Raw genomic sequence first — 15,154 nt, 5'->3', positions numbered from 1 at the left:
AGTCCCCACCGGGTACCCACTGACTGCTGGCTGTGTGAAGGGCATTTACTAGAATCTCATCTGGGAAAACAGACTCGCCATGCACCGCACACTGATAACTTGTCTGTCTCACAGTCCCTGCTTCATTTCCCCTTCCTCTAACCATTTCCACTATGCTAAAGCAATAAATGAAGCGGTGTGTGTGGCAAAATAGATAAACAGTTCTGTTAATACTTCACTGGTCGTGTCTGTTATCTTAAATAAATTCGTATGTTTCAATGAAAAATATTAAACATAAGGTCTGATTTTAACTGTTTTATACGAAAAGTAATATTAAACGTATAAATATGGCAAAGAACTCAAACAAACCATTTTATTTCTCAAACACTCAAATATCAGACACCTGAAAATCCGATTCAGTACCTGTCTTCATCAACCATCCTTATCTTAAGAGGCAACTAACAGGATCGGGTGGCCAGGCTCGCTGACTTGGTTGATGTGCGTCATCGCATCCCATCAGCGTTGACTGATGTTCATGTCAGTCACTGCATTGTCTGGTCCAGACTTGGTTGTTTACAGACTGCCGTCCTGTTGCTGAATTAACTTCAGAGAGCGACGTTAAATTACCAAAAAAATAAAGGCTTCTCCTTTATTATAATAGATGCCAAAAAACCCACTCGCGAGTAAATTTCTAAAATATGTTCAAAATGTTTTCAAATTATCAAGATATAATAGTTAACACGGAGAGAGTTGTATTCATTTTGCTTGCATACATCTTATGCATTTTATGCATGAAGATGACAACCAGATCATGTGCATTATTCATTGAAACGATTTATCATAAAAGTGTGAGCAGTTGTATTTATTAGAAACTATTCTTAATATTATGCACGTGTGTATTCATAAAGTCTAGGAAATTAAGATTAGCAGGCAATACCACACCTGTTTTAAAATATTACATTTGCTACGTTGTTACAATTGTATCTTGATGTATGGATTAAATATTGGTGATGTTTCGTTCGGAGATGAATTGACTGACGAAGGAGAAACTGTAAATTATCGTCATTAAAACATAAATTGTAAAGATGCGCATGTGTGACATTAAAACAATAATATTCAAGACTGGATTACGCAAGGAAAATTTAAACCAAGTTCTATGAATAGAACTTGGTTTTCCTTCATCTATACAACTTCTAAAATGCCTCTCAAAGAAAGAAAGGAAAATTTAGTTTATAAGCAATCAGTCGTATATTTTCGTTTTCTTGCTTATGACAGTGTAAATATATGAGAATGCAATAAACCTGCTTTCGTATGTATTGTTGTCAATAATCCATGGATTATCACAAAAATACCCTACGTTTACGTGAAAGCTATTGAATATCATTTTATCATGTATTATGCAGGTTTAGATCTACGATGATCTCGGTTTACGGTCTTGCGAAGATCGATTGATAGAAACTGATTTTTAATGTTGATAATAAAGATATAATCCTCTCGATTTTTCTGTAAGAGAAACTATTTGATGATAACACTTTCGTATAGCATGTGCATGGTTCAGAATTATAATGAAGAACGAAATCTTAACCAACATTTATTTCTTCTTTGTTTTCAGATTAAACCTCGTTCTTTAGAAATTTAACCTCATAAAATGAAATACCCTACGACGTTTCAAATAAACTCATTATTTTAAATTTGTCCGCATTTTCGGTTGAAATCCATAACGGCAAATTAAAACGAAAATCACAGCTCGGACGGAATACGCCCGACAAGATACCGTTTAGCTGTCCACACCACAAGCAATCCCTGATCGACTCTTGTAATTGAGGGGGCGTGGCTTACAACCAGTGGCGGTGTATCGGTATTTGATTGGTCGGCGCTGCCGCTGAACCCGCAGTCTGATACTTTGACGGGTCGGTGACAGAAGTTTCGAATAAATAGAATCTTTTAGCAGGCGTATTGTACTAAGTTTGAGTGTTAGTGTGTTGTGACTCGGCAGTAGGAAATCTCAGCTGAATGTAGCCAGCGCTGTACGATTGTGTATGGAGAGACGGTGAGATTCGACCTACAGACACACGGTACGAGGCACATTGCGAAAGGACCTTGCGTTAGCAGGGACTTCTGGCTTACAATTCTCAAGGGAGTTTTATGTGAAAACAGCAGATATTCTGCCATGGATCTGTCGCTTAAGAAGAAATCGGCGTATGATATTGACAGTTTGCTTGGTGGAGGGGAAACAGCGAAACAGTCAGATCAAAGGCAATCTCCAACAATGGACACAGGTATGTGATTGTTATTAATACAAGATTGTTATCATAATGATATTATACTCTGACGTATTATAGACTGTGTATACCAGATAGATATGATGTGAATTGAGATTGTTGATGTATATTTCTAGAAATACAGTACTCTCTAAACACTGTCGAGTAACGAGTAGTATATTGTCTTGCGTCGCAGTCAAGATTAATGATGACTATTTTCATTCGGTACTATTTTAGTATATTTTCCACAATTACTACATTATCAAAATAATAAAAAATTAAAACCCACACAATTTATTCAAAATATAAACTATATTTAAAATGACTTCGTGTTTGTTTTCAAAATTGGTACTATACGCAATATGAAATCATACATTTATTGAACAACAAACTGTTTTCTAAGTCAAAACATATTTAAATTCAATGTTCATTACATTTCGGTAAATACACACGCAAAGCACATGAATACGTACATTTTAAACGATGTGAATCCTTTCTAACTCGCTGAAATTTCTTGAAATCATGATTGAAGCATTTTTTGTATTTTTGCCATGTTCTTACTATGGATTTCGAAACAGAATTATGAAGCATTAAAGCTTATGAAACATAAAAAGTACTGTCTTCTTTTGAAAAGAGGCAGTCTACAATTGTCCTTCATGTACAGAAATTGAGAAAGTGAGGAATTAATTATTCATTGAAGTTGGACATAATTATTTTAATGAACTTGTTTGATCATAAACAGAACATGTCCTAAAACTAAAAAGTCGCAAATATGAACAGCAACTATTTTTTTAAATCAATTCCGTCAGTTGTGTAAAATATACTTCACAAATATTTATAAACTATTACAGTGAATATTCGCATTTTTTTAATAGTAAACAAACAAATCTCGTACCCGGACTGGTTATGTTGTGGGTTATCGTTCAACAGCAACATGGTGGAATAAGGACTGATCGTATTTTCTGATAACCTACGATTTTCTTCAGTATAACGTTTTCATGAATTGTACAATACGTATGTACAGAGACGGAAAGATATACTTCTTATCGATTCTTTATGAATGCATATTTGCTTCAAACATATACACTTTACATTGTGTTTAAGAACCTAACGATGTTTGCATGTGTACTATACGAAAAGCTGGAAGAATACTGCATAGCATCAGTTATGTGTATTAGAGATGCGTTTTATACTGCAATGTGTCATTAGCGGCAAGGTTGCAATCATTTTATTCTGCATATCAGAAAATATGCACAGGTATAAGTTCCCATCTTTTTATCTTCTAGTTTTCTTATGAAATATACATAATCACGATATTAAATCATGGAAATTTATAAACTAATTGACTTCGAACTGTGAAAATTGATTTTTGTTTATATAAGTCAAGGACTAAAATTGTTTTTACTTTAAGGGGCAATGTATGCATCAAGGTAGATGGGGAACGTTAGCTAGAGAAACGAAACCAGCATGCACGTATACACCATTAGCAGTGTTAACCGATGGAGGAGGGTAGCTTATGTCAACCTTATACTTCATCAGTTAAATGTCGTGAGTTTTGACGTGACAGAAACAACGCGCTTACATATAAAATGCTCACTATTTCTATTTTCTATTATACTATTTTATATCATTACTTTGAAATACAGCAACGTCTTTTGGTATGCAAGCCAAAATAACACTACCGATCTAAACACACATGACGATGAAGAATGGATTTAGTTTAGACTCAAACAGTGTATGTTATAGCAAACTATGTTAAACACATTCATATTAAAAATCTACCACAGTCAGTTTACACTGCGTCGACGATTTTGTGTGAGAAATTTATTGACTTATTTCAATGCACTCGGGTAGATTATAAAACAATAGCATTATCGTTTATCGATTAGGTTGGGTAGATGTGCAGAGTTTGATCAAGGGTTTTAAATTTTATATAGAAATATTCCATATCGGTTTAGGTCCTTTAAGAAACGAATAATATTGAAACATAAAGAAGTTCGTGTACTTTATTTTCTACATATTATGTACATGCACTGGTAAGAATATTATCCGCGCACACCCTCCCGTTGTCGTATTGTGTGTATACATTGAAGTGCTTTCGTACATCGATATGAGATTCTCATCACTCAAGATATTAGCATCTTGATATAATCACAGTGTGTCGTGTCTCCCGTCGCTGAACAACACTGAACTCACGTGTACAAATAAACTTGTATTAAGTATGCAATATAATACCTAAGATAATCGAATGTGAGGTATTTTTAAATCAGATTTTTAGGTACAGATTGTGGATGGTAGTCATGTTGTGTTTTAGAAGAAAGGATTAAAAAATGGTAAAATATCGCAGCTAGTCAGCATATGATTTTGACCGTGTTTATACTCGACTATTGCACTGACTGAGAACATGGTAGAATAGGATCTATGTTCTATCCCTAGCTGTAAGATTGTTAGTGATTGTAACACGTGTTTTAGAAGAAAACAATACATATAAATATGCTATATATGATGGTATTTGATTCAACTATACTGATATGAATCAAGATAAAATGAATCATCGTTCACGGAAAGGTTTATTATAGTTTTGAAGTAAAATCTTTGAAACGGTTTTTAACATAACCATAATCGTAATACCCATTTTGTGTATTGAATGATCGCTAGCTGTTCGATTAACGGTACTTAACGCTATGAAGATGGTACATGACGTTACGCTGGGATACTTATGGGATGTGTGAGTCGTCGTTGTCAGGGACGTCCGTTGTTGCCGGCATCATGAATGCATCTTTTAGACTATATAACTAATGATGTATTGAATAGTACATTATGATATAAACTCTCCTCTCGGTTTAATGTTGTGGTGTTCAGATTCATGAAATTTCATAGTTAGTTTCATTATGAAGGCTTGTTTTAGCATGTATAAGTTATATAGTATTGCATAGTACATAATCACATATAATCTCTCCTCTCAATTTAATGATGTGGTGTTCAGTTTCATAGAATTTCATAGTTGGTTTAACATTGTGGGAGGTATCTATAAGATTGTATATATAACTTATGTTTGGCCTTGAAGAGTACATTATAACATATAAATATACTCTTGCAGCTTTTGATGTTTAATGTACCCATCTAGTTGATAGCTACATGTATATAGTATTGTAGCTAGTGTGGTCACTTGGGGAATAACTGTCAAATATGTAACGTATCTCGTATTGAATAGTGCATTAGAACATATAAATTTCTCCTATCGATTCATAACAATGATGTGGTGTTCAGCTTATGAATGTTTATATATAGTATTTTGCAAAATCTAGTAAAAACAGTTGATTGAAGACATCACTTAGATTATATAACCTAAGGTTGAAATTGCAGAGTACATCATAGTATTTAAACACCCCTCTCGCTTCATGATGTTGTGTTCAGTTTCACGAGATTACATGCTTAGTTTCATTATGAAAGCATCATTTCGAATACATAACTTATTTGGTATTGAAGAGTACATTATCAAATGTGTACTCTCCTCTCGATTTAATAATGTCGTGGATTCAGCTCGATACATTATTAATCTTGAATCATCTTTTAGAATATGGAACTTACATGACATTAAGCAGTCCATTATAACATATAAAATCTCCTCTCGATTTAATGATATGGTTTTCACATTCATGATTTTTGTAGCCAATTTGATCATGAAGGCATGTTTCGAATATATCACCTATTGAATAGTACATTATAACATATATAACTCTCCTATCGATATAATTATGTGGTTTTCAGCTTCATGATTTTTGCAGCCAGCTTAATCATGAAGGCATCTGTTAGAATACATAGCCTATGAACTATTGAATGGTACATTATAAAATATGTAACTCTCCCTAGATGTAATTATAGGGTGTTCAGCTTCATGAATGTTTATAGCCAGCTTAATCATATTGGCATATTTAGAATATATAACATGTGTTATTGAATAGTACACAATAACATATAAACTCTCCTCTCGATTTAATTGTATGGTTTCCACCTTCATGAATGTTTATAGCCAGCTTAATCATGAAGGCATATTTAGCATATATAGCGTGTGTAGTATTGAATCGTACATTATAACATATATCCTCTCATTTCAAGTTGTTGTCACTGCTAGTTATATTACTGTCAAGACACCGTTAATAAATAATACTCCAAGTTCTCATTCACTATTCGCAGCCGCCCAAATTTCGGTCGCTGGGTGGTAGGGTTAGGGGTGAGATTCACGCCAAATTGTCCCTTGTCACAGATATGAATTTTGACAGGCCCAGCTTATTCAACATTAGTGGGTTATTTGTGCACGTGAAGAGCGAGCACACACGACAGACGCCATATATACCCGCCATTAACAAGATTACACACAACCAAAGGCCTGTCTCTGTGTCGTCAACGACGGCCACCAGCGCTCCATCAATACCGCCGTCGTATGGTTCTGGGTATATCAAAAAGCTGGAGTTCATTTGTTAAACACAGCATTTGTGTAGAGTGGGCTCGTAATTAACGTTGAATGTACCCGCGGAGAAAGCTAGAGTGTTTTCAAGTGGAAGGAATACTCATGAACTCGCTCATTTAATCAAGTTCGTTGACACCTGAAAAGGTAAGGTAATATGTGAAGGTGATGTTGACTGTGTTTTCAACCTCTGGTTACTTACAACGACTAATATTGACAGGTATTTGTTCTCTATGTCATCATACCTGCATTCATATACTTTACCACCCCTACCCCCGGCCCCTCGTGAGAAGTGGCACAAATTAACCCCTTGCGCGGTTTCAAGCAAATTCAAACACCAAATTAACCCTTAATTGGCTTGCGCCGTTCCATCACGTTTTCTTACGCAATTTACAAGAAGCGGAAGTTGCGCAGAACCGTTTTCTCGGAGCTGTTCGTGCCTCGCGACGTAAGCCCAGCACCCGAGACTGCGCGCGACGATCTCACGACAGGCCGACAAATGTCCTGTTTGTGTTAGGTTGTCGCAGACGTGAACATTTCTAGGTTTCGTTAGTTTGTGTGTGTACACCATGCGCTCTCAATAGAGTCATAACAACACAAGCGGTTACGCGGTCGAGTTGCCTAATATCTTCCTCTCCCCGCGCCGAGACGCCGGAACCGGGGAGTAGGTGGGGGGAAGGGGTGACAGACACTTCGTTTCGCATCTTGACGCCAGTTTAACTTTTATATATGCGACATATGTACTACAGGGAGCCGATAGCGACGCTCACTGAGAGACATGAAACAATTGAGTTGTGCCCCAACGAGAGACGGTGATAATCCCGCTTCACGGAATTGCATATATATAATACACTGCTTTACGCATAGAGGCACGTCTCAATATGCTAATATCATATTTCCACATAACCGCTTCTCGCTCTGTCTCTTTGTCCAACTCTTTAACCAAATGAGATTTTCAAAAATATTTATTAAAATATACAAGATAACTGTTTTGAGCCACCGTCGCATATATATGTTACTGATATTGTGAATGAACATTCTTAAAATAGCACATATAATCGATAAATACATCGAATCCTTGCATACCATGTACTAACATACTTAAAATAGAACGGAATGTTTAAATACAATATATTCAGAATTTCAGTAAGTACCTCGCGTTACGATATATATATATGGGGGCGTTTTATTTACAAAATAATAAAACTTTCCGTAAATAACTGGCGTTAAAACAATTCGCAAGTTGCATTTGGTAGAAAACGTCTAGTTTGGAATTTCGTTTGTAACGTTAATGATAAAAACATATATATACGATTCTGCTTATAAATCGAAATTATTCATCCATATAACTGTCTTATAATGAGTCAAAGTCATAAAACGCAAACCTGTTTTATCAATAAAACAGACCGGCCTCTCTCACATCTCTCGATCTGTGCTCAATGAAGTATTGCTAATTGTCTGCTTGGTGAAAAAATCAATTTTCTTGTCAGTCCATTTGTGTTCGTCAAATCTTTTTCTTTTATGCTTGATTAGGAGAATAAACGAAAATCATTACTGCTGTTATATTTAATTACTGCCTCCGCGACAGCGAAATTCCGTAATCGTCTCCACTCTTCATTATCATATCGGGTGCGACTATACAGATCTTATGCAAAGCTTGGTTCTATGGACGTTTGTCGGAATACTTTGTGCTAGGTTAAATACAAACAAAGTACTCGAAATAATTGAATTATAGAAAATTAATAAAGTTCTATCCTTGATATTAGCAGCTATAACAACGCGAGCCGGGAGACAGATAGAAAGCATGTTTTGTCCTCACGTTTCTTCAATATATTGACAAACCATCCCTCCAACAATTATCAGCCGCCAATTAAGATATTTGTCTTCAGAGGTAATTTACCGGGTGCGAGCTTCAGTCGAACAAACGCTTTTCTGATCGATGGCTGTGTAAAACTATTGGTGGATATGCATTGAACAATCAGCCTCTTTTATCATGCTCGCGAGCAGATAACTACAGGTTTGTTGTAAATAATTCAAACAGGGGAGGAATTAGTCGATGTGAAGTTTGCGATAACTGTCTCTAACTGAAACATACAATCATGTATTTCATGAACATTAGATACGATCATTTTCTATTATGCTTAAGTATATATTAATCTCTCTGTAACACGCCACACAAGCTGAATCGCTGACAGGGTAGATGTGAAATCGACATCAGGGAGCCGGGAACTTATTGGCTACTTAAAAGCAGTACATTTGCCGCATTAGCTGGAAAAGCGTGATAACTACCTACGATAACAGTTATCCGGCGACTCTAACGTCGTATTGTATTGTTGTATTGTATTTCCAACATAGATAAGACCGAGGTCTTTAATAGGCGTCAGCTGCCCTGGCGTATACATCACTGTCACGGGTTCTCACTGATGTTAAAATCCACTTAAATGATTCTTTTGAAGCCGATCTATTTTTCATAAAACGCAAATTTCATTTTATTCTTAATGAATTATTTAAGAACATATTTCAAGCTGATGTTGGTTTTGCAGTATTTCATGTTGGGGTTATCTTATGAGTGTGTTCAAATTGAAATAAATCATTCAAAGAGGTCGGGGTTTTTTTATCCGTATTTTTATAAATTTTATAAACATCCTGTCAAGTGATAATCACATCTATTTCTGAATGAGTTGTTGCAAATTCTCCATTATTGTTTTTCAAGGTGGTTGAAAAAATTAAACTGAAATTTAGAGGTCTTAAAAGGTTCTAACGAGAAATGTGACAAGACAATTATTTCTGTTCTGATCAGAAAAAAAACTCCCAGAAAATATGGAAATATGAAAACACATAAAATTAATGTATCTTGAAGTACATGTTTCATTCCAACTGTTTCCATAGTTTTAAATATCAGCCCTAACAAACCGGATTTTAAAGAACTGTTTTTTTTGCAACGTCGAAGGAGGGTGAACTGATTTTTTTTAATCAAGCAGCTGTTTTTTATGGATCTATTGATTTCAGCTATGTAAATTTGTTAATTCGTTATTCCAGGTTTTGAAATAGATAAACACATTTACTCAAACTTAAATTTAAACCGCAATAGCACTCCGTTTCAAACTGTTGTCAATATCATGATATTGTAATAGTTAAAATGTGCAAATACTTCAGAAAATATTAACAAAATTGAAAATCACCACGACGATACCCACAAAAGTAAGATTTTCTTTAATTTCTAGTTTAATAAAATAACTAGTAAGGAGAACATGCTAAATTTATATTAAATCATAGCAACATAGATTTATTTATTTTGGGTGCAAACAAGGGACAAGGCTGTGTTATAATGATTTAATATAATTTTATTTTTCATTTTCAGTATATGTCAATATTAGGTCAGGGTATAGCCTTAATATTGCATAAAGTAATTCCTGACGTGATAACACTATCGTTTGAGATAAGTGGATGCATTTGACGGTAAAGACAACAGCTTTAAATATTGGATTACCGTGGCTAGTAATCTCCCTGATATACCCTCCCACCGCGTTCATTTATGGATATGAGTATATATACTAAGTGCCAGTGTAGTTCGTGATAATTTATCTCACACATACTAACGATAAGGCTGTGAACGGTAGCGTGGTATTTGAAAATCAACACGTTAAGTCAAATAATATATAAATCCGTTTACAAGAGAAGATTACGTTTAATGTACACTCTAAATAGACAAGAGTTATATACAATAAAAGCTTTATCTAAATATTTAAAACTTTGAAAGTTGAAAAGTTATCTCAATTGTTGAGCCTCATTATGGACTGAAGTGTACGGGAAAGAGTAAATTAATACTTTACAATAAATGTGATGACACTTTGAAGATGGAATTTATTTTTATTAAGTGAAATATAAAGATGTTTGAAAGATTACGACACATTGTATCACAAAGTCACTCCCGTAAAGAAGCTTATGTCCATTGCGTGATATCATACATCATACATCCTCTATTTTCTTATTATTTATGAAATATATATTACGCTTCAAGTCTGAGATATATGTTATTAAAAGTCGTCAAATAAAGTTTAATTTGACGTCTGGTATTGATTCCAAACATTTTCGTTTTGGAAAGCAAATTGATTAGGTAAAACTGCTAATACATATATTATTACAGAAGTAATATATTTTGATACATATTCTTTGATATGTTAAAATTATGTTAATACATGATTGTAGAAGGTGTATATATTTATTATACGTGTGTTGCTAACTCTAATATCCAGTGCTGATTCTGTCATTATAATACCAAGTCTATAAATTAGTTAAAACTTAAAAAAATGAAATTTCTTCCTCACGTTCGTTGAATTCTGCAGTGTGTTTATTTGTTTTTGTAGAGGTATGGGTGTTCATGAAGAGACCTTGCTTAAACTAATCATTGGATGTACCAACTAACAAGCTATGCAAATATATTCAAACAATATCAGTAATATGCGAATTGCAGTTATATTAATCAACAGGATATGGCTAAAATGAAGTAATGTTTTTTTTTTCGGTAGTACAAGGAAACGAAAGCGGTGTTGTCATCGTAGTGGACGAAGTTGGGCGTGGCGACGGCTGCCTCAAAGGCCGTCCATGTTGTATCAGTGTTATTACATCATGGACAAATCAATGAAGGCCAATCTGTCTAAACAACAAGCCGTGTTGCTGCACCAGAAACACTTAGAAATACGGCTCTATTAATCCCCGATCCTCCGTTCCGAGTTCGTTTCCCGTGCCAAGTCGGTGTCTGTATCAACCAGTGTGTCTCGTGGCACGGACAGAGGCAAATAACGCACTGGTATAAATCACTACGCGATGTTAAAGTGTGCGTTTTTGGAAAGCGTGTTTGGGGTCGTAGATCCCCGATTCAACAAGTTCAACCCGCTAAGGATCCCAAATTCAATACATTCTCAACGAAATGTGTGCATCTTCTTAACGAAATTTCCTATGTTTCGTTTCCATCGATTAGTCGAAACCTTTGGCCAAACTAAAGACGCCATCGCGCGCTTTAAAAATGTGACGCAGCATTTCGTCATTGTTTGACCGTCAAAGTTAGAAATGTAGATACGCATGGCGGCCATATTGATATATACCAGCGGGTTAACTCGCAGGATGAGAAACACCGCTTTAAACCGTTGATCTCAGATCGAGGGTCATGTATAGTTATTCCACGCTAATCCTTAGCATTAACACTGGTCATCAGCTGGAACGTTAATCTCGAACACACGAGACTTGGCACGAGATGACCAGAGATGCGCACATACCGTATATTTACAGCGCGTAATCGTATACATGTCGCGCCTTTTCATCGTGACGTCATGGAATCTATCTGAAGATCAAAGAACAAGGCCGACTTTCATTCTCACATATTAATGCTATTTTGTCAAAATTTGAATCATGTATAAAGTAGTAAATATAACCAAACTTCTTAAATACGTTTACACTTACACTTAGTCTGTGAAAACATTAAATTTTATAATTATGATATATTTTCCCCCTCTGATGTGGATTCAAGGAAACCACTTGGTTATGCATGACCAAGACCCCTATAGGCTTTAGTAAAAGGTTATATTCTTTTTTAAATTGCACATATAAACCATAAACATCCCTAAATATATATATGTATGTTAAACTACCAATTGTATTAATTTTACAAAATTGGTAAATTTACTTAAGTCGCTGAAAGGTACCGAAAGCATCTTAATACACGACTTATTAAAACAAGCAAAGATCATACATTTTTATATACATCTTGGTATTCATATTTTAAGTATCTCTGTTAGATTTGTACAAAATTGATTTTTAAGCAATCTCTGTCTGAAAGACGAACGGATCAATTTCAACGGAAAGAAGGTCACTGGAGACACGGCTGGGTTTATGTTTCAACGTATTTCACTTTGTTACGTTTCAATACGTGTACGGATCATGTTACGTATATTACGTATACAAGCACCTCGTCTCTGACATTAATACATTTTACAGGAAAAGGTTCCTAAATTATTTTCATAAAAACATAATATCAAGGAGGGGCAAAGAGACTTTCTTCATTTACAGAACTGAAAGTGCGATAATCTAGACTTGCCACATAGACTTGCATGGGCTGTGTTGGGTATATCTGTATGACAAATCAGTATAATGTAATAAGACAACATAAGTGGTAAATGAAAGTCACCTGCTCAAGGATGCAGAAATAGAGCCAAAATTCCAAAGTTTGAGTCAAAACGATTGGTTTGGTTGAGTTACAAGTCTGTTTAACGCAGCAATATTCCAGCTATATGGTGGCGGTCTGTAAATAATCTAGTCTGGACCAGACAACCAAGTGATCAACAGCATGAGCATCGGTGTACGCAACTGGGATACGATGACATTTGTCAACCAAGTGAGCGAGCCGGACCACCCGATCCCTTTAGTCACATTTTACGACAAGCATGAGTTGCTGAAGATCAATTCTAACCCGGATCTTCAGGGGTCAAGAAAAACAAGACGAAGCAAAGGAGGAGGAAGAAGTAGTAGATTAAATTGCCTTCTCCTATAACTGCATATACTAACAATACGCCCACACAATTCGGCTCTGGTCATTTTTGACAAAACATTTCGTACATATTTGTTAAGAATGTGATGATATTTGTCATTGATTTACGAGTATTTTGCTAAAAAAACACATTTCGAAATATATATTTTAAGGTCTCGTATGAATACAGCAGAGGTGTTATGTCTTCGTGCGGAAATACACATCACTGTACACAACTTCCTTATGATAGTAGACCGCCTCCGTGGTGTAGTGGTTAGAGCGTCCGCCCGGAGAGCGGAAGGTCGCGGGTTTGATCCCCGACCGCGTCATACCAAAAGACGTTAAAATATGGTACTTGTTGGTCCCTGCCTGGCGCTCGGCATTAATGGGTACAACAAGGACTGGTCGGGTCGGAGTCAGTATAATGTGTCTGAGTGGGGTATTCATGCTTCTCTGCGGCGTGGTATCTCAGTGGGCTAGCACTATAAAACCAGCTTAAGTCTGGGCTAGTACCAGCAGCCGCACATACACAAACATGCACATCGTCATATGAGCGAAATATTCTCAAGCACGACGTAAAACCAATTTCACCTCACCTCACCTTATGATAGTTTCAAGTTTGTATAATTCACAAAATGATCTCACCCCATGTGTAAGATTAATCCGGTTTAGTCCACAAAACTAATCCTTTTAAACAAAACGAGTGTGGTAATTTCAACCTATGGTTAAAACTAATTCATTAATGTTAATCGGACTTTAGATAATCCTGTCAAGGCACTTTCAGGTCTATCATCAACCAGACTTCAAAATGTCAAAGTTAAGATACGATCCCTCTGTATCGTCTCAAGAGAAAAGCTTATATTTTTTTCATTTATCGTAAATTACATCTTGTAATAAATACAGTTCGTGACCTTCCTGTCAGATAGACATCTGAAGGGATCCAGTAGCACTACAAAAGCATTTAATTGAATTAACCTCAATGCTCCTAAGCATTGACATTCTACCCGGGCCGTGCTTATATTCGCGCCACTACTTCGTTTAATCTTGTGATTATTAAGTGTCCCCGTGGGACCCCCGACCCATCCCGATTCTTTTTAAGTTCCGAGTTTTCACTGAACCCGAGGCATTTTGATTGTGTGTCCCCTGTTGGTCCCTGATTGCTTCGAGATTACGTCGATTAGATTATAACCTTAGCGGTGAAATATACATGATGTGGTGTTTTCAAATCCCGGATCGCTCAACTGAAACGAAAACTAATTGCAATTTATGTGAAGTCTTAGCGGGGCTCCAAACTGGAGTGGGATCATTTCCGATTGATATTATCAGATTAATAAAATATTCATATATTGATAATTAAAATCAGTACGCCAAGAGGTGTTGGGAGAGTCAATGGGCTATGTGTTAACCACTGACACCGGAAGCGATCTCTGTGGACATCGAGCGAAGCGGAGCAACCACGTGTTTCAATGTTGGTCGTCTACCTCGAACAACAAGCGGAACAATAGAATTTCGTATACTCCATTAGCGATTTGATGACTAATTGCTTTATCAGATGTTCGTGTCTATTAACTTCACAAATTGGAATATTAACCTCTGAGTACGAACATGTCGTATAAATAATGTGTAATAAAAAAACATGTTTCCTCACGTGGTTAAAAGAAACATATTTACATTCTGGTGTTGTTACGTTTAACTAAGGTGTGCGATGTATAACTAGTGTTTTGTAACAGTGTAACGATGTATGTATTACCTGTTGTAGTAACTAGTCGGCGATGCAAGATATCAGTTTGTAGATGGTAGGCCAGCGGTTAAAGCGTTAGCTCGTCACGCCGAAGACTCGGGTTCGATTCCCCTCATGGGTACAATATGTGAAGCCCATTTCTGGTGTCCCCCGATTGATATTGCTGGTATATTGCTAAAAGC

At 35.9% G+C, this 15,154-nt stretch overlaps 1 protein-coding gene across 1 annotated transcript in view; it reads left to right on the top strand.

The window, feature by feature from the left end:
* The first annotated feature begins 2,149 nt into the window (after positions 1-2,149).
* Positions 2,150-15,154, top strand: part of LOC124268552 (homeobox protein ARX-like) — a 46,599-nt gene continuing 33,594 nt past the window's right edge. The window contains exon 1 of the mRNA XM_046703544.1: positions 2,150-2,258. Within this exon, the coding sequence (XP_046559500.1) occupies positions 2,150-2,258 (109 nt within the window). The remainder of the gene's footprint in view (positions 2,259-15,154) is intronic.

This window comes from Haliotis rubra, unplaced genomic scaffold (genome assembly GCF_003918875.1).
Source record: "Haliotis rubra isolate DU_JTF1 unplaced genomic scaffold, ASM391887v1 Scf139, whole genome shotgun sequence".
Classification (NCBI taxonomy): domain Eukaryota; kingdom Metazoa; phylum Mollusca; class Gastropoda; order Lepetellida; family Haliotidae; genus Haliotis; species Haliotis rubra.
The sequence above is the reverse complement of the archived record's forward strand: the minus strand, read 5'-3'. Positions and strand labels throughout refer to the sequence as shown.